The 25,866-nt window shown below is 42.9% G+C and overlaps 3 protein-coding genes across 4 annotated transcripts in view; 2 read left to right on the top strand and 1 right to left on the bottom strand.

Annotated features, from left to right (window-relative positions):
* The window catches only part of LOC117463610 (prostaglandin D2 receptor 2-like), a 32,482-nt gene extending 7,278 nt beyond the window's left edge, over positions 1 to 25,204 (bottom strand). The window contains exon 1 of one of the 2 annotated variants that reach the window (XM_034105942.1): positions 24,676 to 25,204. The gene's annotated coding sequence lies outside the window, so the exon portion shown is untranslated. Of the gene's footprint in view, positions 1 to 3,527; positions 3,589 to 24,675 lie in introns of those variants that run through there. The other variant, XM_034105943.2, reaches the window with a different exon arrangement.
* LOC117463613 (immunoglobulin superfamily member 2-like) lies at positions 7,040 to 8,701 on the top strand. The gene is made up of 5 exons (XM_034105947.1): positions 7,040 to 7,179; positions 7,267 to 7,617; positions 7,687 to 7,818; positions 8,223 to 8,272; positions 8,387 to 8,701. Exons 1-5 carry the CDS (start codon positions 7,062 to 7,064, stop codon positions 8,504 to 8,506), a joined length of 771 nt encoding a protein of 256 aa, XP_033961838.1. The 5' UTR covers positions 7,040 to 7,061; the 3' UTR covers positions 8,507 to 8,701.
* LOC117463611 (uncharacterized) lies at positions 22,826 to 24,682 on the top strand. Its single transcript, XM_034105944.2, has 5 exons — positions 22,826 to 22,891; positions 22,990 to 23,688; positions 23,801 to 23,932; positions 24,015 to 24,055; positions 24,143 to 24,682. The coding sequence occupies exons 1-5, from the start codon at positions 22,852 to 22,854 to the stop codon at positions 24,266 to 24,268; spliced, it is 1,038 nt and encodes a 345-aa protein (XP_033961835.1). The 5' UTR covers positions 22,826 to 22,851; the 3' UTR covers positions 24,269 to 24,682.
* Positions 25,205 to 25,866: the final 662 nt, after the last annotated feature.

Genomic DNA, 25,866 nt, shown 5'->3' with positions numbered 1-25,866 from the left:
AATATATACCGCAGGGGGGGGGGGAAATCGCGATGTCAGTTTTTTTCAATATCGTGCAGCCCTAATACACAGTATATAAACATGCACCGTTTAAATATAAATGGTGACGGGCAGAGGATGTTGGAATGAAGGGATGAGGGATGGAGGGATGGAGGGATGTAGGGATGATGGATGGATGTAGGGATGGAGGGATGAGGGATGTATGGATGGATGTAGGGATGAGGGATGGAGGGATGTAGGGATGATGGATGGATGTAGGGATGAGGGATGGAGGGATGAGGGATGGAGGGATGTAGGGATGATGGATGGATATAGGGATGAGGGATGTAGGGATGGAGGGATGTAGGGATGAGGGATGTGGGGATGTAGGGATTAGGGATGGAGGGATGTAGGGATGTAGGGATGGAGGGATGAGGGGATGGAGGGATGTAGGGATGAGGGATGTAGGGATGAGGGGATGTAGGGATGGAGGGATGTAGGGATGAGGGATGCAGGGATGTAGGGATGAGGGATGGAGGGATGTAGGGATGAGGGATGGAGGGATGTAGGGATGAGGGATGCAGGGATGCAGGGATGAGGGATGTAGGGATGTAGGGATGTGGGGATGAGGGATGTGGGGATGTAGGGATTAGGGATGGAGGGATGTAGGGATGGAGGGATGAGGGATGGAGGATGTAGGGATGAGGGATGTAGGGGATGAGGGGATGTAGGGATGTAGGGATGAGGGATGCAGGGATGTAGGGATGAGGGATGGAGGGATGTAGGGATGAGGGATGGAGGGATGTAGGGATGTGGGGATGTAGGGATGTAGGGATGTGGGGATGTGGGATGTAGGGATGAGGGATGTAGGGATGAGGGATGTAGGGATGAGGGGATGTAGGGATGTAGGGATGAGGGAGGAGGGATGTAGGGATGAGGGATGTAGGGATGAGGGATGTGGGCTGTAGGGATGAGGGATGTAGGGATAAGGGATGTAGGGATGAGGGGATGTAGGGATGAGGGATGTGGGGCTGTAGGGATGAGGGATGTAGGGATAAGGGATGTAGGGATGAGGGATGTAGGGATGAGGGATGGAGGGATGTAGGGATGAGGGATGTAGGGATGTTGAGGGGAGGGAGGGAAGAAGGGATGGATGGATGTATCGCTCGGTGTGAGTCGGAAGGGGAACTATATGGGTAGAAAGGGAGAGGGAGAGTGGGTGGGTTGAAAGGATGGAGACGAGCAGTGGCCGGAAGTTTTGCCGGATATAAATAGGGGTGGCCGTGGTTCGAGGTGGAGTTTTAGGCGTGGCCATGCTCCTGAACCTATGTTAACATTTTAACCTCATTTATTGAAAATGCTGTATTCTCCGCTAGAGAGCTTCACCTCAGCCATTTTGAATGTGACGCGCTCAGCAGCAGATTGATGCGCTGCAGAGGTTATGATTATGCGTGGTCCCGCGGGGGAGAGGTCTAAGGATTTAAACACTAAACTAAATTATTATAATTTTAATATATTTATTATGCAACACCCGCGACCCGACCCGCAACATCTTTGTTTTACCCAGAACCGAACCCGGAAAAAAGGGTTTGAAAAAATACCACCCGCGAATCACTTTTTTTGCGGGTCACCCGTCGGGTACCCAGGACTCTGGTACCCGGTACCCAGCATTTTCTTATCGGTTCTCATCTAACCGAGTTTCGGTTTCCAACCCTACCCACATCCTCCCCTAGATCCTGTTAAATGTACCTGTTAGTCTTTCTAATCGGATCATATAGCACAACATGCAAATATTTATAAAGCAATACACTCAAACATCATTTCTGATATATTTTTCTTGTAGGTTGCTAAGCATGGTCTATATGGAATATCCTGTTAAACACAGCCTTCACATTGAACAAAAAAAGTGTAATGGTGACTAGGGTTGGGTACCGAGAACCGGTTCCGGTTCGGAACCGGTTCCAACATTTTGATTCCAACGGCATCATTTAGAAATGTGAATTTCGGTTCCGCTTTTCGATTCCTGAGGAAATGTTTCTCGCCGCTCTCCGTAGCCTCCTGTGTGACTGCGGTGGGGCGGGAAATGTAGCGTTGTATCTACATTTCCTACAGTGTAACCTGAGACCAGGGCCGGCCCGTCGCACTGGCATTATAAATGTTCGCAGAGGGCGCCATATCTGTGGAGGCGCTGCGCTGACAGCTCTGGGAGAAAAAAAAAATGTTTTGACCGTTGGTGCTCATCCTAATTTTCGGCCTTGATGTAACAACATTCATAATTAAGTAAATGTAACACCCTTTTCACCCCGGCTACACGTTTCATTTGCCCTGTACGATGGGCGCTGCAAGTGATGAAAATGGGGGATGTTGGCTTATCTGGCGCCCGCAGCTCACAGCCAAAGTGCGCGTGAGCGAGGGAGAAAGGGAGGGTGCACTGGAACCGGCGCTGTTGTTATTAGCATCTGGTGCTAGCTGCGCTAACGGAAGAAGAAGATGTTTCTCCAATGATGTGGAGGAGAGTCCTCTCCAGTCAGACTGAGAGGCTGATAACTTCAGCTCAGTGAGGTAAAGGACTCTGAGGGTTTAGATAGTTCACTTTAGTCTAAGTTATCTCAGTGGGTCTCAAACGTTTTGATCACAATGTATGTAAACACATATTTCCATGGCTCTCCTTTATAATGATTGGGATGAAACAGGTTTGAAATCATTCCAATGAAAACTATAGGACAGTAAACCAGACATATCGTTTTAAACTGGAGATAAAAAAATATGCATAAATAAAATAGTAAAATAAGATATGAATGAACAACAAAAATAAAATGCGTTGTATTTGTTATTTAATTATTAAAATGTAAACCGATCTTTTTCATATGGGTGTTTAGAGTTGTACCCCCTAGATCTAGTCTCTAGTAATTCTGCATGTGCACCAGATTGAAGCATTTTACATCAAAATGTTCAAACATTTCTTCCCGGTATGCCTGAGAGGCAGATATGCTTGTTTTTCTCAACAAGAACTGTTTTTAAAAGTTGGACTGTTGCACTGTTGTAGCTTCAGTGGTTCTCAGGTTACAGTTACATAGCAGTGAATATAAACAGACTGATTAATGTGAATATTACTTGAACTAACCTGTGTAAAAGTTTCTCGAATAAATGTAATTTTTTTGGTGGAAGAAGCATGTATCATTTTTTTACCCTGCCCCTCAAAGAATCGGAATCGAGAACCGTTAAGAACCGGAATCGAAAAGTAGAATCGGAATCGGAATCGTGGAAATTCAAACGATACCCAACCCTAATGGTGACACATTACACTAACTGCCTGGCCCTTAGTGGTTTCTGCTACTGACTCAAACTCTGCAAATGCGGAAAAAAAAACAAGCATTGCAAAGAGAATTTAAAGTTTGTCATTATATGTTTTAATTGTCCTTTGTCTATAAGAAAGAATCAAGCATTTGCAATGTTCATCCATTTGACATCACTCTTTCGAGACACTAAGGCTTCTCCCTTTCCCCTTGTGTTGAGATTTTCCTGCAATTTTTTTAATAAATTCTTACCTATTCCTATGTCTCTGGCAGGTCCGATGAGATCTCTTTCATGTTGTGTTACTACATGACACAGCACCCAGCACTGGCCTCATGGGCGTACATGCACAGTAATAGGAAGTCACAAACCTCAAAAGGAACCTAAAGTGCTAAGTGTGAAACCAACTTAATTTGACTCAACCTCTAAGAGTCCGGTGTTTGTTATAAATAAAGCTCTGTGGTCTCTAATAAAACTGATGAAGAAAAAGTTTTATTTGGTTTTCAGCCTCATAAAAGTGTCTCATGGCCTTCAACCTACCTCTACCAAAATCACCTAAATGACATGATGTAAGAACAACAAAGGATTCTACTGTGAATAGAACACACTGACGTGGATATAAAATGACAGGAAAGAAACACAATTGTGATCATACACAATAATAATAATAATAATAATATTGAAGATTAACAATTACCATCTAGTCTATAAATAGTTAGCAATTAACATAGCAAGGTATCAAAAGCGTTAGATAATACTTTTCTTTTCTATTTCTCATTATTTGGTTTCAGGAACGGCATGTAAAATATAGCTTTATACAGTAACTGTGTAAAGACAAGTCATAATTGAATTTTGTATAGTTGGGATGTCAACTTCAAGTGTTTGTCAAAGATGAAGAGAGAGCACGGTTTATGACAACAGATGATAATAGAAGCAGGATCTTTTCAGAGTGGTTCATTTGTCTTAAATGTGTTACCTAAATAACACATTTTTAGTTCCATCTTTCAAAGTTGTTTACAATCTTAGATTTAGTGTTTTGCAATATTACGTAACTCGTTTTTGTAACCTTTTTATCATCAAAAACATAATAAAAAAAAACATAAAAAATAGAAGAAAACGGAAATACTCATTCGTTAAAAATGTATACGTGCATGACTTGTCTAAATGTACTCAGTTACTGTCAACCACTGAGGTTAACACACTCACTTTTAAAAGCATCAATCTATTCTAAATAAATCTTGCTATGACTTGGCTTTATTTTTGCAAGATATAAGTAATTATATGATTAACTATATTAGGAGTTGTCTACAGTGCTCGTGCACACAGTTTTAACATAATGCTCAATACCAAAAGGAACGGAAAGCAGAAGTTACCAAACATAAGAGCGAGAGAAGCTGTCACATGACGAAACGCGATGTGCCAATCATTCCTTTACAACGTTACCACCAAATACACCCATCAGGCTTCATTGTGTTGCATTCAAGGTTTACACTGACATCTGCTGACCCACCGCGGGGTATTGATACAGTTCTCCTTTTTCTAGGCTTCCTCACTGAGAAAAGCATCAAAGCTATTGCGTGCATTTTCACATCCTCTTGCTCTCTCCTATTCTGTTTCTTTTTTTCTTGTCTCATTTCTTTCTAAATGCGTGATACCGGCTTGTTTATATGGTGACTGAGGAAGTTACAAAGCCACACGCACTTCTGCTTGTTGTCCCGTGATGTTTGTTGTTAGGTGTCTGTGTGTGTGTGAGATAAAGGAAAGAGACTTGACATACTACTTAGTCATTGACAGTACAAACAAAAACATCTCTCTGTTGTTTTTGTAATGTGGAAACATGCAATTTATTAACTCAGTTGATTCCACATGACACCAAGGGGTTGGCCTTGGCAATAAAGAGCACAATTATAGAGGGGAAAAATCACATTCCTTAGCAAATTTGGAAAACAGTCAGTGGCGACTCGTCATTAGGGGCAGGCACAGCCCCACCTAGTGTCAGCAGAAAGTCATTCAAATAATAATTCCTAAAAAAATGCAAATAAATGCAAAAGAAATACATCTTAAAATATATTTTAAGATCATGTTTAATCATCTGATTCGTCTGTACATTGCTGTTTTAGTCTATGTTCTAATTAGTGTCTACAGTGTGCCTATTGAGCCGTTTTGAGCGACGTGGGCCAAGCCCCGATCTAGCCCCTCTCTCTCACTGTCTAAGTGAATGGGTGCTGTATTTTTCTATTCAATGTGTGCAGCAAAAAAATAATCACCATAGGGGCACTGTCCTGACATACCTACCAATCGTCATCTCATAATTCAGAGAGCTGATTGGCTGTAAGTACGTGTGCCGCGAAAATAGTAGTTGTTTGTGAAGAGGAGACGAGAGAGAGCAGCGTATAGCGATTCAAATCAGTAAAACGGAAAGAAAATGGATGAAGTTCACCATCTACTTCAGCTTTGGTAAGTTCATTTTATTTTATTGCCTATAGGCTATTGCTCTGCTGGATCGATTTATATTGTGACCTCGGTGATGAGTGTCTGTGTTTTCTTGTTTTTTACCCCCCCCCTCTCTCTATCGGAAACATGGATAGCCTACAGCTATTTGTTTGCATGTTTAAAAAAGCACCAGGAGCTTATATATACACATCTAAGTTGTTCGTGACCCTCCACTTTTGTACATATAAAAACGCCACTGAAAATATGGGGATATGGTACAAAAAAAGAATAATAGTAAATTAATCTATCCGTTTCAGATACTCATGAGTCATGACTGACAATGTGTCACAACAAACCTACAACTGAACCACTTTTCAAGCTAGATATCAAAAACAATATTGACATGGGGTCTTTGAATGCAACTTCAAAACCTCATTTCTGTAATTGTAAGGTAGTCAAAATATAGGGAAGAGTGAGTGCATATCCAGGTCACACAAAATATTAAAATGTTACTGTATGTTGCCAAATGTTTCCATTTGTGATGCATTTCTTATCTTCAGAACAAATGAAGAAAAGGGATGATACCATATTTGGTAATTACAAAAATTACGTGGAGTTCCTCAAGGCTCTGTTCTCGGCAGTATGAAGCCTCATTTCATGCACACAACTGGCAAATGAGTGCACCAGCCTGATGCCCCTTATACATCTAAAACACATCAAAACCACAGTGTGACATATTTAGCCGAAAAGGAAAGATGTTCTAAAAAGATTGGCTGTTAGCAAGGGTTAACGAACCAATAATAACATCAATCGAAGCGTTTTCACTTCCGTTAGAAGAAGTATTGACAACCACAATTCTGAAACACCTGGGTCACTCAAACGCGCCTTTTTTCCGCTGACGGCGTTAAAAATTCACCTCAAAACTTTTACTGAAACCTCCATCACACTGGAAGAGTCTGAACAACGGAGCGTAAAGGATGTTCAAGATTTATGTGCTCTTAGTTACACTCTTCAGAGCCTGTAAGTGTTTTTTTACTGAATCTTACATTTTGAAATTGTGATGCATGAGATTTTAAAATGTGTTTAAAGTGATATGGTAATTGGTAATTAACTGTTAATTAATTAAATGGTAATTAACTGTCTGTATTTCAGATGGCGCTCTGCTCTACGCTGAACCTGGACAAAATGTGACTTTGAAGTGTTTCTATACCTCGATTGACAACAACCTGTGTTGGTACAAGCAGGTACCAGGGAGGCAACCTAGAATGATATCCTCTGTCTACATACATGCAAGGAACAGCAATGTATTTTACAACGAGTGTAAAGACGAACGCTTTGCAGTTCACACTGGATTGATGTTCTACCATCTGAACATTTCGAATGTCCAGGACTCGGATTCAGCTATATACTACTGTGGAACAACCAGTGGCGTAGTCACTGAATTTGACAACGGAACTTTTTTGGTTTTGAAAGGTATTTTATTTCTGATTAAGGACAGTAAACAACTTTTTTTCTGTGTCCTCAATTTCATAACCCTTTCTGTCAATTTCTACATTTCAGAGTCCAGTCTCAGGTATTTACTCCAGCAGCCGGAGTCCGACTCTGTGAAGCCTGGAGGCTCTGTTACTCTGAACTGCACGGTGCACACTGGAACCAATGACACAGAACAAAGTGTTTACTGGTTCAAAAAGGAGAAGTCAACAAACTCCAAACATGTGGGAACTATGTACATCCACACAAACGGCAGCAGTCAGTGTGTGCAGAGCCTGGGGTCCGAGTTTCCTGCGTGGAGCTGTGTGCACAGTTTATCAAAGCAGAATGTAAGCCTGTCTGACGCTGGGACGTATTACTGTGCTGTGGCTTTATGTGGAGAGATAATCTTCGGGAAAGGAACAAGACTGGAGGTTGGAGGTGAGCGCCATTTAAAAAAAAAAATTAAGCCATTTCTTTTTACATTTTTAATTATTTTATGTTTTACAGAGAAACGGCAAGACATCTTCCCTCTCTTGGTGCATTGTATGGTTGCAGCTCTGATTGTGTCTGTTATCTTGAACATCATCGTAATCGGTATCCTCTGCAAAGTGTCAAGGAGAGAAAACCTTCATTCTGGAGGTACATTTTATTATTATTATTCAGTTTTTCATTTTGTCGGTTTTCAGAAAAAAAAGAGGAAAGATTTTTGCTAAATAACTAAAATGACTTAAGTATATTTTCTTAGTTTTACCCAGCCACGCAGATATTTGTGGTGTTTTCCCTGGTTTTGAGGTATCCGTTTTGAGGCATTTGTCTCTAAGAATTGTATTTGTGTTGTTCATAGCATTTAAAAAATAACGTATCTCTTTTTCAACTAGTTCAATATTAACACTGTCAATTTGTAGGGGTACAAGAAAAAAAAGTTCAGAAACAATGTAAAATTGTCATTGGATAATCCACACACCTCATCATTTAGGTCAAGGGTCCAATTAATTACATTGTTTGGAATGTAATGACTATAACATTTGATTTTTTTATTACAGGGGTGTCTCCCCCCCACACTTCGGTCGCAGAATACACTCCTAACATTGAGGTAAGCTCTAAAGATCTTCCAAACATCGATCATATTTAATTATAAACAGCCACATTCCATAACTATAAAGGCATAGTATCTGTTTTCTATAATTGAGTTCCTTATTGTCTACAGAATCAGGAATCTAAAGATTTGGAGTACGAAGCTCTGGATTTCAAAACGATGCGAAGCAAGAGCAAAAGAAAGAGAAGCACAGAGGATGAGACGGTTTACTCTACAGTAAGACTGACCTAAAGTGACCACACTTTCTACACCTTTCACCGACTCCTGCCATCATGGATTTTATTACATTTTATAAGAGCAACTTTTGTGTTTTAAACATTCTTTAAATCCTGTTTATTCATTACTGTGAAATTTAAAGTGTCCTCATAACCCTAACCCTCTTATATGTATCAGGAATTGAAATGAAATAAGTGAAAAATATCATTATTTCTTTTTTAAATGCAGTGGATTAAAAAATTGTCTTTATTTCCTCTTTTTATAAATAAACGTTTTTATTACCGCTTTACTTGTATGCATTTGATATTGTATAACCATGGATGGGAACATACAGAATGTGCTCTTCTAATATCAGAGTAGCACATGATAACAAAGGCCCTACGTAGCTGTACGTGACCGGATGTATGATTACCTAGAAGAGCATCAGGACTGTTTTAGGCATATGCTAGCTATGTGACAACGATTAACATGATGATTCAGCCTCTATGGAGATAGATATATGACTGACATGTGTATTGCTTACGCAGGCCTTAGCTAATCTGAAATAAGACTCAGTATACCTCCATCGGGTGACTGTCACACTCTCTTGTATATAAGCATCTGAAGGACACTGTTCTGGGTACTATTTGTCCCATGCAGCTCTGTGTGTGATGACTACTTCCATTTTTGCAAGGATAATAAATACATGTATCCTGATATTGAAGACCAAGCAGGTGACGAGTGATATTTTTCTAACAACCATAATAGTTGATCTTCCATGACTTGAGTTACCTTACCCTGTTTAAATCTCTGAATGTGGCTAAAGAGGTATCCAAAAAAATGAAGCATTGCATTTTTATAAAGTAAGGATGCTCAAAAGAGAAGAAATGTACAGTCAATGTGAAACGACAGTCGGAAATACTGAAACTTTAAGACCCAGTTGTATTTCTTTCAGATTTTGAAAAGCTCCAGAGTGACAGAAGACATTATCCAACTTTTCCCCCAGATTTACATTGAAACTAAACTCTGTGGATTCCACGGTTAAATTCAACATTAGGCCTGTTGCTTCATTTCAGTTTGATGTATGCAGTTAAGCTTTTGGTCGGTAGGGAGCAGTATTCCTCCTACTGTATGATTCTTACACTGTTCCACCATTTTGCTTATCTGGTCAAACATCAGTTACAGATCGGCGTGACCACAAGAAAGATACGATCTGAAAGTTAAGTTTAAAGTGCACACACCACAAAGACAGTGCATTTTCAAAGACACATTGATTTGTGTGTGTTCCCCCCACAGACTGATATATTTAGAGTTATTGTTTTGGTAACCAGACATACTTTTTGTTTAGACCCAGTGCACCATATTTAGCATGACAGCAACACGTTGAGTCACTATGCAATCAGAAATCCTCACTCTGATGGTTTTTAGAAGATACGTTTGGTCAAAATAAACATTTCGTTTTTAATTTTAGCTGCCAAATGTCCTCAAGCTTTGAATTATCTAACTATGCATACTTATTATTTATCATATTATAATGACTAAGTTTAGAACTTTTGTAGAAGTTTGCCGTTTTGTCCAACCTTTGACTTTTTTCTCTCAAACACTCATTTTGTGATGTGTTTCTAAGTACTGCTACTCACTGAGAAAAAAGAGAAGAAAGGAAAAGAAAGTTCCCGTTCATGGTCAGCTCGCTCACATCGAGTTCAATCTAAGTGGTTTTGTTGCCCTCCCCTCCCGACAAGAAATGTGGTTGTATTCACAATGACGCCTTTACTTCTTACTTCTCATGTACTAAAAGCCAATACTTACAGCCACAGTTCATACAAATAAATAGATACAGATGAAAAGGCGCTGGTACATCTAACTCAAAGGTTAGATGTACCAGGTTGGTCGCCTTTACTTTCTCTTTTCTACAAACACGTGTTATTTTATTCTAACTAAAGGTTGTCTTGGTGTCTCTGCTTTTGATATATATTTTGATAAATATAAAGAAATATACATGCAATGTGTATCTACTCAAATACCACTTTTGTTAAACAGTGCATAAGTACAAAGGAAGTATATCTGTTCCCAATTGACTTTTAATGCCAGTATTGAAGTGGTGGAAAAATGAAGTATTGCCACACAATGCATTGGCTGCCCAAAGTGGTGCTTTAGTAACCAATCATAGTGTTCCTGACCTATTTCAAGAGTTACGACAAACAAACAAATAAATGTAACTCTACTGTTTTTATCGCTTCAACATTTGGTGCAAAACCACAGTCAACAAATATATGTGAAGAGTGAAAACTGTGGTGGTCATATTAGATTAGAATAGAGAACCGCAGTGACGCGTCCTAAAACCCGGAAGTAAACTTCTTCCGGTTCCTTCGTCAAAAACCAATGCAATTTCTCCATAGGATTTTGGAAAATAGCTCGAAATAAGGTCTGTGGTTGACACACATTTAAGAGAGGGATCACATTTTGTTCAGCCGGATAATCTCCACATGTCAACCCTACTTTTATAATTTTTCAATCATAAATCTAGTCACCAGAAGCAAAATGCTAACGTTATGCTATAAACGAACTACAAGCTAGTACAGCAGCAGGGTCGCACGACTTCAACGTCACGCCAAATTAAGATCGTTTCAACTGACTTGTACTGAAACTGCACTTTGAACACTTTAAATATATTATTAACATTTTAAACTGTATACCCCGGTTATCTAGGCCATTTTTTTGTTTGTTTAATGTATACCACGTTTATCTAGGCCCTTTTTGTTTTGTTTTATGTATACATCTCACACTGTGGGAAACGATATTTATGGATGTATAACACATGTAGAATTGTTGACAATAAAGCTGACTTTGACTGCCGCGTGCTTGCATATTTTAACAAAGCTTTTCATTTTAGCCACACAGAATTTAACTAGAAGTCATGGCTGTCAATGACCAGTCTGATATCGTTTTACAAAGATGACAAGAAGTGTAGATAGAGGAGAGAACCACTACAAGTCAGGACACGTACAGCAGTGCAGCCGAGATGAAGGTGTGCTTACCGGTGTTGTCAGGGCTAGCATGAGGGACAAGGTTTATAGTGTCGGTGAGTAGTGATAGCAAGAGTACCGTTAACCTAGAGTTAATTTATTCACATTAGTGACATTAATTCCCATCAACAAATCCATTTTATGTGTCACATGAAATCTTTATTACAAATATTACACACCAGAAAACACAGAAATATCCCTGAAATAAACATACAGTAGGCTATAAACAATTAAAGGGATAATTGGGAAGGCATTACAAATGTAAATATATTTTAAATAATAAAACAATCCCACCACCACAGGTATCAACAGGAGAAGAGGGAATTCTCTCCACAAATTGTGAATGCCCACGTGGAGAATGTAAATGAAGTCATGCAGCTGCATTAGCCATCTTTGCCATCCACAATTTCAGCTGCACTGACACCCGCTGTCAGTGGAAGAAGCCAAAGGAAGCTAAATACACATTCAGTGGAGTAGCTATTTCCTCCAAACCAATAACTCATTCAACCCGCTGACAAGAGAGCCCACCTCCGAAGATCGTGACTGGCTGAGGGACAGACTCTGGGGCAGGTTCTCAGGAATTTCTTCAAATCAAATCAAATCAAGTTTTATTTATATCGCACATTTATAAACGATTTTTGGTCGAGCCAAAGTGCTGTACATATAATAAAATTAGCCTACAGTAGAGACACTTTACAGCAAATACAACAACACAGATTGTTCAGAATATCAGTATGAGAAAAACGACACCCTCTGTCCTTAGACCCTCACATCGTACAAGGAAAAACTTCCAGAGAAAACTATAGGTTACTTACGTAACCCCAGCACTCAGAGTAACATGAAGTGAGATGTCTCACTATGGGATACACCTCATCGCGGAGCAAACAGAAGCATCAATCTCATTATGCCAATCCTGATGGCTGGTGATATTGACGTCAGCGTCAGGGAATTCACCCCCTATAAGTAGCTTGCGCCACGACTCATGCGTCATTCAAAATAAGCACCTCTTCTCGCTTCACCATAGCAAGGAGGGCCGTCTGGTGAGACATCTCACTTCATGTTACTCTGAGGACTGGAGTTACGTAAGTAACCTATAGTTCTCATTCATAACACTCCGTTCGATGTCTCACTATGAGAAATTGTAGCTCCCGTATTGTCAAACGAGCTTATCTCGAAAATCACCAAACCAACCAGAACTTTAACAGGTGGAGCTCTGACTCAACCAGGTTCCCAGCACTGCGTGAGTCACACTGGGAGTAGAACGTCCAGCCTGTTAAGAGGCGGACAAAAGTGAGCGGCGAGGACCAGCTCGCCGCTTGCACCAATGTCTTGGATGGGAGACATCCTGGACAGAGCCCAGGATGCAGCCAGACCCTGAGTCGAAAGAGCTCGCGGACCCGAGGGTTCCTGCAAACTCTGACTCGTATGGTCAGAGTTTGTGGTACCAAATGTGGTACCTGAACCAACCGCCTTAAGATAAGGGCAGGGTTGGGCTTCAACCACACTCTGTTTGCCCTGAGGCGAACTGAGTGCATGAAGACTGTACAGATAGTGCATGAGTGCCACTGGCTCGCTTGGCAGCTGCCAGGGTCAGCTTCATGTCACACTGTATTCAGATTGTACCACTCACGGGCCAGGCCCATAGAGCCAAACGCTCTGGGTGTGGGTGAAAGATCGCCCCCCCCACTTGGGACAGTATGTCCCTGCGTAGTGGGAGCTGCCATGGCTGCCCGCACAGCAGCTGATATATCTCCGCTAGCCAGTACATAGCTGGCCAGTGCGCAGCTATCAGAATAAGTGTGTGGCGTTGCTCTCTCACTCTGGCCAGAGTTGGGGGTATCAGAGCCAGGGGTGGGAACGCGTACAGAAGGCCCGGGGGCCAATCGTGCGCGAGTGCATCCATGCCTAACGGTGCATTTAGATCGCGCATCGAAAAGAACAACTGACACTGAGCGTTGTCTTTCGAACAGATCCACCACGGCTCTGCCGTAACGCACCCACAGCTGGCTCACAATCCTTGGATGTAGAGTCCAGTCTGCATAAAGTGGTATACCTCTGGACAGTAGATCTGCCCCGAGGTTCATCACTCCCGGTACGTGTGTCGCTCTCAGAGAGAGGAGACATCTACCGCTCCATAGGATCAGTTTGCGCGCCAGTGTGTGTAACTGGAAAGAACCCAAACCCCCTTGGCGGTTAATATACGATATTGTGGTCGTATTGTCTGTCCTCACGAGGACGTGATGTCCCCTGAGGAAAGGCAGAAAGCATTTTAGGGTGAGAAACACCGCTAAAAGCTCTAGGTAATTTATGTGCGCCCGCTGGAGGTCTCTGCTCCAGAGACCCCTCACCGGGCGACCTTCATAAATACCTCCCCAACCTGTCAGACATGCGTCCGTGGTGACCACTTTCCGTGAAAGGACAGCACCTATAGGCACACCTCGTACTAGAAAAGTTGGGTGCAGCCAGTGGCACAGTGCCATTACGCATTTCACAGTAACCATCACTCTCCGCGCGCCATGGCGGGGTTTAGTTTTAGTGCGGCCACCCAGCGCTGAAAATCCCTCATGTGTAAGCGTCCCAGTCGTATGACCAGGATGGCTGATGCCATGAGCCCCAGCAATCGCAGGCATGATCTGAAGAGAACATGTTTGCGCAGCTGGAAAAGAGCGAGACAAGCTCTGAAAGCGTTCTCTCTTTCCGCTGACACGCGAGCTGAAAAGGGCACCGAATTCAGGCGTAAACCCAGAAAGAGTATAGTCTGCGCGGGGCACAACATGCTCTTCTCTGTATTTATTATGAACCCCAGGTTGAGCAGGTGTTTTACGAGGACATTTGTCTGCGTAACAGCCTCCTGCTCCGACTGTGCGAGAAGCAGCCAGTCGTCCAGGTAGGTCGCCAGGCGAATATCCTGTTGTCTTAACGGGGCTATCGCGGCTTCCGTACATCGTACACACACCCTTGGACTGAGAGACAGACCGAAGGGGAGTACTCTGTATTCATAACAGATCCCCTGAAATGCGAATCTCGGATATTTCCTATGTGGATAATATACTGGGATGTGAAAATACGCATCTTTCAGGTCGACTGATGTAAACCAGTCGTCTTGTCGCACGAGACGCAGCAGAGATGTGAGAGTGAGCATTCTGAACTTATATCTTTTTAGATATTTGTTCAGAGCCATCAAATCAAGTATTGGCCGAATTCCGTTCCCTCCCCGTTTGGGAACGAGGAAGTACTTGGAATAGAAGCCGCCCTGACTCTGCTCGGCGGGTACAATAGATATAGCCCTCTTTTCTAGGAGTGAGAGAATCTCTCTCTCCAGAATATGGGCTGACTCTCCTCGGGCCTGCGAATGCAGAATGCCCGAGAAGCGAGGGGGGGTGAATTGGAGTCTGTAGCCCCGTGTTACGGTCTTGAAAACCCAAGCAGATGATGTGAGCATCTTCCACTGCATGCTCCTTAGAGCCAGTGGAGATGTCACGTCTCTTCCCCTCTGAGTCTCTATTTGTTGTGTTATAGGGCCCTCTAGTGTCTGAACACAGTGGTGCCCCTTTTCGACAATCCCCACCGACACTGCGCATGCGCATGACAGTGGTGCCTTCACAACCCCAGCCGGCACTGCGCATGCGCGTGACGGTGGTGCTCTTAAAGCCCCAGCCGGCAATGCGCATGCGCGTGGCGGTGGTGCCTTCACAGACCCGCCTGTAATCCGCCTTTTAAGAGATGCCGTAGCTACTCTCAGAAGGGGGACAGTTGACGGGCTGTTTATTGGTTTTATTGTTTTTCTTTTCATTTTTTTGAGCTGCGCCCTCGGCCTGAAGCCTGGATGAGTCAGCGGCATATGTTTTATGACAGCAAAATCAACAAATGTGTGACTGTGAAGAAAATATTTTAATGAGATCTGTGCATGGGAGACTTTTAGTGTTTTCCCTATGTGTCCTGTTTGTAATTTACACAGGGCAAAGGCCAAGAGGACCTGCCTTCCTGTCGGGGAAGTGTGACTAAATGCACAGATGGCTTTAACAGATCAGTCCTTTGTTTCAACATGTGTGATATCGATTAGGATGGAAAGCGCGCGAATATAGGCCACTCCTATATTATCTGTGTAGAATTGCGCTGTGCTGCTGTGTAATGGGCAGTGTTGACTAGGTATCTGTATGATGCAAGTTGTGTCGATATCTTGTAAACGCTCCCGGCCGTGACTCTCAATAAACTCTGGTGTTTGATTTAAAGCGGATTCCAGCTTCCATTTCTTTCATCACATTGCGGATCAGAAGTTTCTCTCACAGTTTCTCTCACAGTGACATGTGTTTGTGCGGACTTGAGGATGGTGTTGAGGCATCTTTCGAGGCGGCGGGAACACATTTAGAGCTGGGGAACCGTGGACTTCCAGCTCTGTCACAGAGGGGAGAAGGAGGGGCTGTCACGCCGCTCGCTTCTTCTTCCTCAACTGCTGGCCGAAATTCTGGGTTGACTGCGCCTGAGCTGCAGCCGGAACCGGAGATTTTCTAGGCCAGCTCGCCCTCGTCTCCAGCCTGGGCTGGGGACTCGGCGGGCTGCGACCTCTGCGTCTTCGGTGCTTTAAACCGAGCAGGGTTCGAGGCAGCTTGGGCGAAGGACTGCTGCTGCGAAGGACTGCTGCTGCGAAGGCAGCGGCTGGACCCTTCGAGGGAGGCAGAGGTGCTCCTTCTCGTCCTCCTTCTTTTTCGACTCACACCTCCTTTGCATGGAGGCAAGAGCGGAGCCGAAAATTCCCTCGGGAATGATGGGCATATCCAGCACATCCTCCTTTTCCTGGTCTGGGAGGTTGGTGAGGTTGAGCCATCTCGCTCTTTCCTGCACCACCATGATCCCCATTGCCCGTGGCCTGGACGGCGCAGCATTGGACACGGAGACAAATGTCCGTGACGGCTGCCATCTCATCCAGAGTGGCTGCCCCCGGGTTACCCGACAGGTCCTCGCAGAGCTCCGCTTGGGAAGCGGTTAGCAGCGAGGACACATTCAGGGCCCTGGCGGACAACGCTGCAGCTTTGTAGGACCGTTCAGTCATTGTCGACTGAAAACGGTCCGACTTTGCTGGCAGCGTGGGGTTCCTGCTTGGTGAGGGGCCCATCCTCGGTAGGAGGTGGGCCGCTACCAGCGGTTCCATGGGCGGTATGCGGAGCAGGCCGAGCTTCTCCATTCCATCACAGTCTAGGGAGGAGGCACCCTGGATTGGGACCTTGGTGCTGAAGGGCCGGTCTCTCCACGAGACCGACACCTCATCCAACATCTCCGGGAAGACCCGAAGGAGTTGCCTCTTCGTCCGCGCTGCTTGGGGAAAATGTTTCCCTTCGTAGCGGGAGCTGGAGGTCTCCTTGGCCATTTCAGGCCACGGGATGTCGAGTCTGGCCGCGGCGCGTTTACACACGGCCTGCAGGTCCATGCTCAGACAGGGCGAAGCTGGTGTGCTATCGCCCGGGAGAGCAGACCTCGCTCCAGGCTTTGCAGCCTGAGCCGGTGACATGAAGGTGTCCTCTTCTTGTTCATCCGACTCGGACAGGAGGAACGCCAAGGCGTCCTCTTTGTCCTCATCGTAGTCCAGCTCGAGGACATCCTCCGCGGGTGAGACCATGGTGAGGTCTAACCGGGAGCCCCAGCTCGGTAAAGCATGGGGTCCCGTTCCCGCGTGTCTTGCCGTCACCGGGTCCCGGCCTGCCAGGGCGCGGGATTCCGGTTCTGCAGCCATCGCAGATAATGAGCCCCAGACCGACACGGATAGGGATTCACTCTCTGCGGCGGACGTCTTGACTGCCAGCCGGGGGGTCCTGCTCCGACAGGCTAGCTTGGCATGCTAGCCGTCGGCGGAGGCTCTTCACGGTGAAGCGGACACAATGTCCGCACGAGCCGGGGTTGTCGATAGCGCCTCAGGCGTGTTCCATCCCGAGGCAGGACGAGCAGACCTGGTGTGTGTCTGTGCCCGAGATCTTCAACCCGCAGCCGCAGAGTCGTGCCACCGAGTCCCTGACTCCTCTGGTGTGAGGGAGAGAGGCGTCCAACTTGTTCGCCTCGTGGCGTGGAGAGGGCCCGCTCTCAACAGGTAAGTCGGGAGAAAAAGCTGTTACTACCCTGTCCTTAATCCGGAGAAAAGGACGGTGTGGGTCTTTTATTCCCGGAGAATACTGACTGGTGTGACAGTATGCTCCTTTAATCCTTTCTTCCTCCGTGGAGAAGAGAAAAGAAAAAACGTCCTCGCTACCGTGGTGTCCATAGTGAGGGAGCGAGCTAGCAACAGGTGTGTTGCTAGCTTAAAAAAAATCAGACCTACCTTACTTTCCGGGGAAGAGAAGGGCGAGGTCGATTTTTAATACTAACTGTATTACCGTCTTCCTGCAAAGCAGAAGGAGTAGCCGGCGAGCGCCCGTCGACCGAAATGGATATTTGGGTTCAGTCTGTGGACCGTTAAGCTTGTCCGGCTACTATAGAGATGTGCTCTGAAGCGAGAAGAGGTGTTTGAATAACGCATGCGTCGTGGCGCAAGCTACTTATAGGGGTGAATTCCCTGACGCTGACGTCAAGATCACCAGCCAATCAGGATTGGCGTAATGAGATTGATGCTTCCGTTTGCTCCGCGATGAGGCGCATCCCATAGTGAGACATCGAACGGAGTGTTATGAATGAGAACCCTCAGTTTAAGGGGAAAAAATGGAAGAAACCTCAGGGAGAGCAACAGAGGAGGGATCCCTCTCCCTTGGCTTCTCTCCCCTGAGCCAGAAGAGGAACACTACAGCTTGGAAACATTACATTACATTACATTACATTGCATTTAGCTGACGCTTTTATCCAAAGCGACTTACAATAAGTACATTCGACCAGGAAGACACAACCTTGAGGAAAACAGAATCATATAAGTACATCAGGTTTCATAGAGCCAAACATTTCAAGTGCTGCTCAACTGGCTAAGCCAGTCCTTTATTAGTATATAAGTGCTCAACACTTACTGTTCCTGAAATTATCAAATCTGTTGGGCCTCAGGGACCTGAGGCAATTGTGGCAAGCATGGCATTGTCTGAGGAACAACAGAGGGCAATTCAGGTGGCTACCACTGGTCAGCGAACCAACCCAAACTGGCATTTGTTCAGGAAAGGAAGGTTGACTGCCAGCAACTTTGGAGCTGTCCTGAGGTCAAAGCGTGTGACTGCTTCCCTTATTGCCAGGGTGCTAGGGCAACAACAGGCCCTTGATGGTGTTTTGTCTGTACAGTGGGGGACTATGAATGAATGTGAGGGCGTCAGGGCATTCACCACTGCAACCCAGATGCAGGTCCATGAGTCAGGTTTGTGGCTCTCCCAATCAGGAGTGTTGGGGGCATCTCCAGATGGTCTGGTAGGTTCTTCCGCTGTGCTGGAGGTAAAGTGTCCCTACGGAGCCAGGGAAATGACAATTAGTGAAGCATTGCAAATCAAGGGCTTCTGTGTCAGTAAGGAAGGAGAAACATTCAGCCTGCGTGATGAACATCCTTACTGGCACCAAGTGCAAGGTCAGCTTCACCTCACTGCAAGAAAGAAGAAGAAATTAAGAAATTGTTAATCGTTTTTAATTTACATTTACTCGCCTTTGCAATGTTGTGGTTGTTAGAGTGTTAGGCTTCCTGTCAGCTCGTCTGTTGGGAAGATATAAAATATTAGTTTCATGGAAGTCACACCATCACATATAAGAGCATTAAGACATACAGTACATAGGCTAAAACAAAAACATCTTTGTCTCGTGAACATTTTCACTATTTTGACATTTGTATAGATCAAAATTGAACTAAATAAATAAATGGTAGATTAATCCATATTGAAAATAGGTGTCAAGCTGCTACACTTTTATACGATTATAATAGTTATATTTCTTAATTAAGATAAGATATTACTGTATTGATCCCAATTTGGGAAATGTTTGTGTTGCAGCAGCATAACAAGAAAAACAAAATATAAGTTATTATATATACAAAAGTATGTGAGGGATGGAATATTAAATTGAATATAAATGTAAAATGTACATGTGATTTTACGTCCAAGAGAAGCTATGGAGCAGAGAGTTCTCTGCCAGCCAGAGGTGATTTGTTATTAGTTCAATATGTCAAACTGATTTCCCTGACTACAATCTTTAGTTACATGGTGAAACGTTATGCTGCTTGTACTAATTAGACTTATCATATAAGCCACACAGGTTTTAATAGGATGTATTCATTATCTTTACTTATGTTACGGTCTTTTCAGCAGCGCCATCTCTAAAACGGCGATACAGTCACTACCCATCATTTACATTTCACCGTGACATGGACAAAAATGTAACGTCAGCTTACCTCATGGCACGAATCCAGACTCTCCTTTGGAAAACATTGGCCGGGAAACGATAGAACGAGCACGGTTCATGCGAAGACCTGTGGCTGCAACCCGGAGCAAAGCAACACACCATTGCGTAGCTAACTAGTAGCGCTAGCCTTAGCTAACGTTAGCCAACGAAACGAACTGCCGAGTAAAATTGGAAAACACTGGTAATTAATTGTTCTATAATTTGTAAAACTACGGTGTTAAAAACGACAATTTCAAAAATAGAGAGAGAGAGAGAGAGAGAGAGAGAGAGAGAGAGAGAGAGAGAGAGAGAGAGAGAGAGAGAGAGAGAGAGAGAGAGAGAGACAGAGAGAGAGAGAGAGAGAGAGAGAGAGAGAGAGAGAGAGGGAGAGGTGTGGCACGTGCATGGAGAAAATGCATTGCTTTTTGACAAAGGAACCGGAAGTGCTAAAAATGCTAACTTACTTCCGGGTTTTAGGACGCGACACTGCGGTTCTCTATTGTACTAATCTATGAACTACTTGAGTAAGTTCATCAGGAGGAATCCTAAATTCCTTCAGCACAAACACACAACAGGACTGAGCACTTAACTCCAAATGACAAAGAAATGCAATGAAGATTAAAGAGTTTGACAAGCTCAACCTGCCAAAACCACATTGAATAATTAATCTCAATAAAGCAGTTCCACCTAGTGTTGCTTGTACTAAATGAGTGTTATTAACTTTAAGATGTTTAACAAACACTGGTGCTTCCTCTTTTCATTGTTGCCACATGGTCTGACTCAAATTCTCTTGAAATAAGAATGGGAGGATCTATCTATTTTCCATTTCAGCTTTCTTTGGCTTGTTGGTGAAACAGTGAACACTCAGGAAGCGAGTTGGTCAGTCGGTTTTGTTAAAGCTTGTGCACAGACCACAAACATCAAAGGACATTTCAGTCACACGCAGAGGGGCTGCTTTGGTGTGAGAGTGTGTTGCTTTAGTAGATCAACTGCAGGAGTTGACAGTGCTGTGAAATCTGCAAGGTAGATTAAGAGGGACCTAAACAAAACTATATTATTTTCTTCAGAGTAACGTACAACAACTACGTTTTCTTTTTTACCTAAGCAGAAAGTGAAGCTCCAAAACCCCTGAACCCATTTCCATTGAGATTTGTATCCAAGTGTTAAGAGTCAAGCACAGGTGCGCTATAAAATAGCACTACACCCCTGCAATGTGTGACAATAGACTTTACAGCATGTTTTTTTAAATTGAAGTTGCGTTGGTGTTTGTGTATTGGTTGTTGACGGCAGTGTGTGCCCCCCCCTTGGTAAATGATTGCCCCCCCATTTCATTTGTTCTAGAGCCGACCCTGTACAATACATCTGTCCAGGGCCGGCCCGTAGCACTGGCGTTATAGATGTTCGCCAAGGGCGCCAGATCTGGGGAGGCGCTGTGCTGGTAGCTCTGGGAGGGAAACCCATTTTTTTTACCGTTGCTGCTCATCAAATAAAAAAATAGGCATAAATAAATGTTAACTAGGTAAAATAAGATATGAATGAACAACAAAAATAAAATAAGTTACATTTATTTGTTATTGGCTATGGGTTATTAGTTATGTTTACATACTTATTTGATTCTTAAAATGTAAACCAATCTTTTTAATATGGGTGTTTTAGAGTTGTACACCCTAGATCTAGTAGTAATTCTGCTCAAAGTGCACCAGATTGAAGCATTTTACTTTAAAATGTTCAACATTTACTTCCCGGGGGGACATAACACCGGACCCCCCTAGAGGATGTGGCGTCCATCTCCCATTCTATTGCGTATTCCTTGGATACTCTATTGATCTTTATCTTTTCTACTGTACGATTCTCTGGCTGGGGCGCCAGCTAAAATCTCACCTATGGCGGCAAATTGTCTAGAGCCGGCCCTGCATCTGTCAGTCTAAAATGGCAGGAAATTAGTACAACTGTTTATCTTACGCTAGCCAGCACAACACTTTCTATAGAATGAACACAGCTATAAGTCAGAGACTCAGATGTTGAAACACATAATCTAGTGGGAACCGATGCTAATGTTCCAAAGCTAGGCTAACTAGCTTTGACTTCCTGCACACTTAAAGACATGCTGCTTCTTTAAGTAAACCATTGACAGTTGTTTGTTTCGAAAATAAGTAGACAGTCCAATATAAAATAGGAATCATTCCTCAGTTTTACCATGTTTCCATGTGCAGCAGATGCTAATGGGAAGCATAGGGTGGTACACGTATTTTTAAAAAATGACTTCCCAATTAACACATCATCGCCTTTGAATAAATAAAAGAAATTAGAGGGCCAAAATGCAACATGGTGTTATATATAATTTGCTCTCAGAAACACAAAAAGAAGTACAAAAACAGTGGCTCGGAGCATCTTGTTGCAAGTCTTCATGTGTGGTTTCCTCTAAATAAGATTTGAGATAATGGGTACGTAGGCTATTGTCCCATTAATAAAGGTTATTGCCAAATCTGACCAGGCCTCACTGGCATGATGGGTACAACTAAAAATATCAACCTATAACCACAGCCATTAACTGCAAGCATTCAACATTAACTTTAAAGTCTAACATGGGTTAAATCACCTCCCACACACTGCCTTTCAACTTCCTTAACAACACACATCCCCTAAATCTAATCTTGAAAGAAATCATGCAAAGCGTAAAAGCATATCTAAATTGAACAAATAGAATGACATGGCTGAAAATTACAGCATATTGCTCCAAATAACCTCAAAACACAGTGCATGTTGTGAAAAGAACACAACACCAACCTCCACACATACATTTGAAAAGAAATTAATGCATATAATTTATTTTCAAATGTATGTGTGGAGGTTGGTGTTGTCACATTTACTGTCCTGCAACAACGATTCGCACACCTATAGCCACCTGATCGGAACGTTTTGCAAAAGAACAAACCAGTGAGTTCAGCCAATCACAAACAGCCTTCGTCTCCTATAAGAGTAAAGAGAGCGTCCGTCAACACACAGGACATAAACTGCAGAGCTTCAGGGAAGATGCTACTTTGGATTTTTCTTGTGCTTCTTGGTGAAATCTGTGAGTCTTGCAACCTTTTTGACTTTTTCCGTGTGCATGAATGTAAGTTGGATTGAAAAGACAGATTAATAATACTTTTATCCATTTCTCTTATGCAGGTCAGGTGCCAGCTGTAGGAAAAAACTCAAGTATGACTCAGGATAGTGGGATCATAACAGCTAACGTTGGGCAGAAAGTGACTTTGAAATGTAATTGCGAGGACGAATCTGTAACTTTCCTTTCCTGGTACCAGCAAATCTTGGGAGGCAAACCTGTCATCATATCAACTCGAATGCGGAACTCAGATGCTACCATCTCCCCCGGGTATAAAGAAAGGTTTGGTGTCTTTGTAAATCATAATGGAGGCATCAACGATCTCACAATCAAAGATCTTCGCCTGTTGGATTCAGCAAGTTATTACTGTGGGGTTTTAGTATTCAACACAATTGAATTCGGAAAAGGAGCATTCCTTCATGTCAAAGCATCGAAGTCCAACATCAACGCGGTCGTCCATCAGCCGGCGTTGGAGCCACTTTGGGCGGGAGACTCTGTGATTTTGAGCTGTTCAGTGTATGCTACAGTATGTGAAGGGGAGCAGAGCCTCTACTGGTTCAGACATGGTGCGGCTCAGCCTGCAATCGTGTATCCCAGTGCCGGACAGTGTGAACATATCCTTAAAGGAGGGTATGGCATGAGAAATTGCACTTTAAAACTGGCTTTAAAGTCTGTCAGCTCTCCGGATGCAGGGATGTATTACTGTGCGCTGGCCTCCTGTGGGGAGATCGTGTTTGGAAATGGAACCAGAGTGGAGATTTTAAGTAAGTGATTTATATTGCATATTTTGCAAAGAATATTGCTATTTTATATTCTATACCAAAATAGATCTACAAAAAAAGGCATATGACATGTTTTCTTCACAAAATGTGTTAGGAGATTCAACCAATCAACGATTTCTGCTGGTGTATTGCCTCAGTTTGGCATTGGCTGTTTCCATTATTGTGATCCTCGCCTTGGCTTACATTATGTACAAGCTGAAAAAAAAGTCTTGCACCGTCTGCAAAGGTAGGACTTTCAGAATAAAAGCTCTTAAACATTGTTAGCTGATTTGACCTAGCTTGATCAGTTGTGTATTTTTGATTTTCAGAAACTGTTTCTCCTCAGGCGTGTTCAGCTTCTGATACTTTGGTAGGTGAACTTTAAAACTGACGCCACACATCTACTTTCTTCTAGGACTATATTTCACACATAATTTGTATTTGTTGTCACTAACAGAGCCAAGATGCAGACATTCTCCATTATGCTGCTCTGAGTCTGAACCGAACCAGAGAACGACCTCACCATGAAGACAACGTGGAAAGTGTTTGTGTCTACTCTAGAGTAAAAAGCAGGAAAGTTTAAAGGACAAAACCATCTATTCTTCCTGTCAATCTATCGCAAGAGAACTACACTTGACTATGTTCAGAATTAAATAATGTTGAACGTGTGAAATATGTTCTAAGATGCCATTTGCCAAGACTATAAATCCCTTTATACAAAGCAAGCTCATAAAAAAAAACGTTAGTCTATTATCTTCCTTTGCCAGATACAGAAGCATTGGTTGCACCTTTCAATCTAAAGCCGCCCCTCTTCGTTTACTTTTCACTCCTGCGGTAAAGGTGGTGTGAACAACAGAGTAGAAGTTTCCATCAGTGGAAACAACAGTTCTAGCAGCGCATGCGCACAGGAAGACTGGCCTTTGTGCAACTAGGGTTAGGGTTAACACCAATGACTTGTCAAAGATTGTATGTTAAAGAATGTTCACATACCTATAACTCCGAAGGTCCAGATATATTTCTTAGCTCATGTGAAGTCTGGTTTGATTGAAGCTTTCAAGTCATTCTATTAAACTTAGTTTTAGTCATCGGTCACAGCTAAGTTTCATAGTTTCATTTCCCCAAAACTCATCTGCCCAAGTTTGACCCCAAGACAGGCTTTTCTAGGAAATGTGTCAAAAATGTAATTTCCAGAACTCTTGTCGTTGATAGAGATACAAAAACATCGGTATTCTCAGATAAAAATACTAAATAACAACATTTTATTGTTCCCATTTGGCTGGGCAATATGGCTCCAAATACAAAGAGGATATTATGTAATACATTCTGGATACAATGAACAGTATGTGAAATTGCAAACAATAAATAAAGAGCATCATAAATGAAAATATGAATACTTGAGTAAATGATATCTTTACAGTGTTATTGGTTCAAATGACCTAACTAGCATTTTCCACATTTCAATTAAAGCATATTGTGTCTTTATCTATACCAATGAAATAACAACTGTCTGGACAAAATAAATAAGATGGTTTTTTTGGCTAAAATGTGTCTTTTGGAATTGTACTGGTTTTATCTGATGAAAACACGTCTAAGACTAGAGAGAACGGTCAAGAACTAACATGCTAGATGCATCAAACAGTAATGGAAAGTCAAGAGGATGCTGTCTGATCTGAGTCCCTCCTCTTCACAACCTCAAACCACATCCATTTTGCACATTGTCATCTTAAGTTAGTCTACTTATCTATTAAGATTACACTCTTCCTAAATATAACAAATTCATTTTGTGTCCAATTTCCAAAGATATCTCGGGAAACACGCCAAATGTTTTCAAATGAGTTTAGATCTTCATGAAAAATCGTTCTCACAGACTACATTAACACTGTAGGGGAAACTGACCATGTGATCATCAAGAGTCATCTCTGGCTATGTTTAGTTAACCAATCAAACTAATGTAAAGATGTACCTTGAAAACGACCAATTAAAACCGTTTCTTCAGCTACGGTTAAGCCCGGTCCCTTTGAAGTGACTGAGGTGAGATATTTCCACTCTCATACACAACCAAAATAACATGTCTGGAGCGAGTGAGAAACAGAAAGAAGATCTGCACTCCTGTCAAATGGATATTTAGCTAAGTTAATGCTAAATGTAAAAACGCCACTGTGAAATATTCCCCTTTGGTGT

This window comes from Pseudochaenichthys georgianus, chromosome 18, assembly GCF_902827115.2.
Source record: "Pseudochaenichthys georgianus chromosome 18, fPseGeo1.2, whole genome shotgun sequence".
Taxonomy (NCBI): domain Eukaryota; kingdom Metazoa; phylum Chordata; class Actinopteri; order Perciformes; family Channichthyidae; genus Pseudochaenichthys; species Pseudochaenichthys georgianus.
Note: the sequence above shows the minus strand (reverse complement) of the source record. Positions and strands in the feature narration are given on the sequence as shown.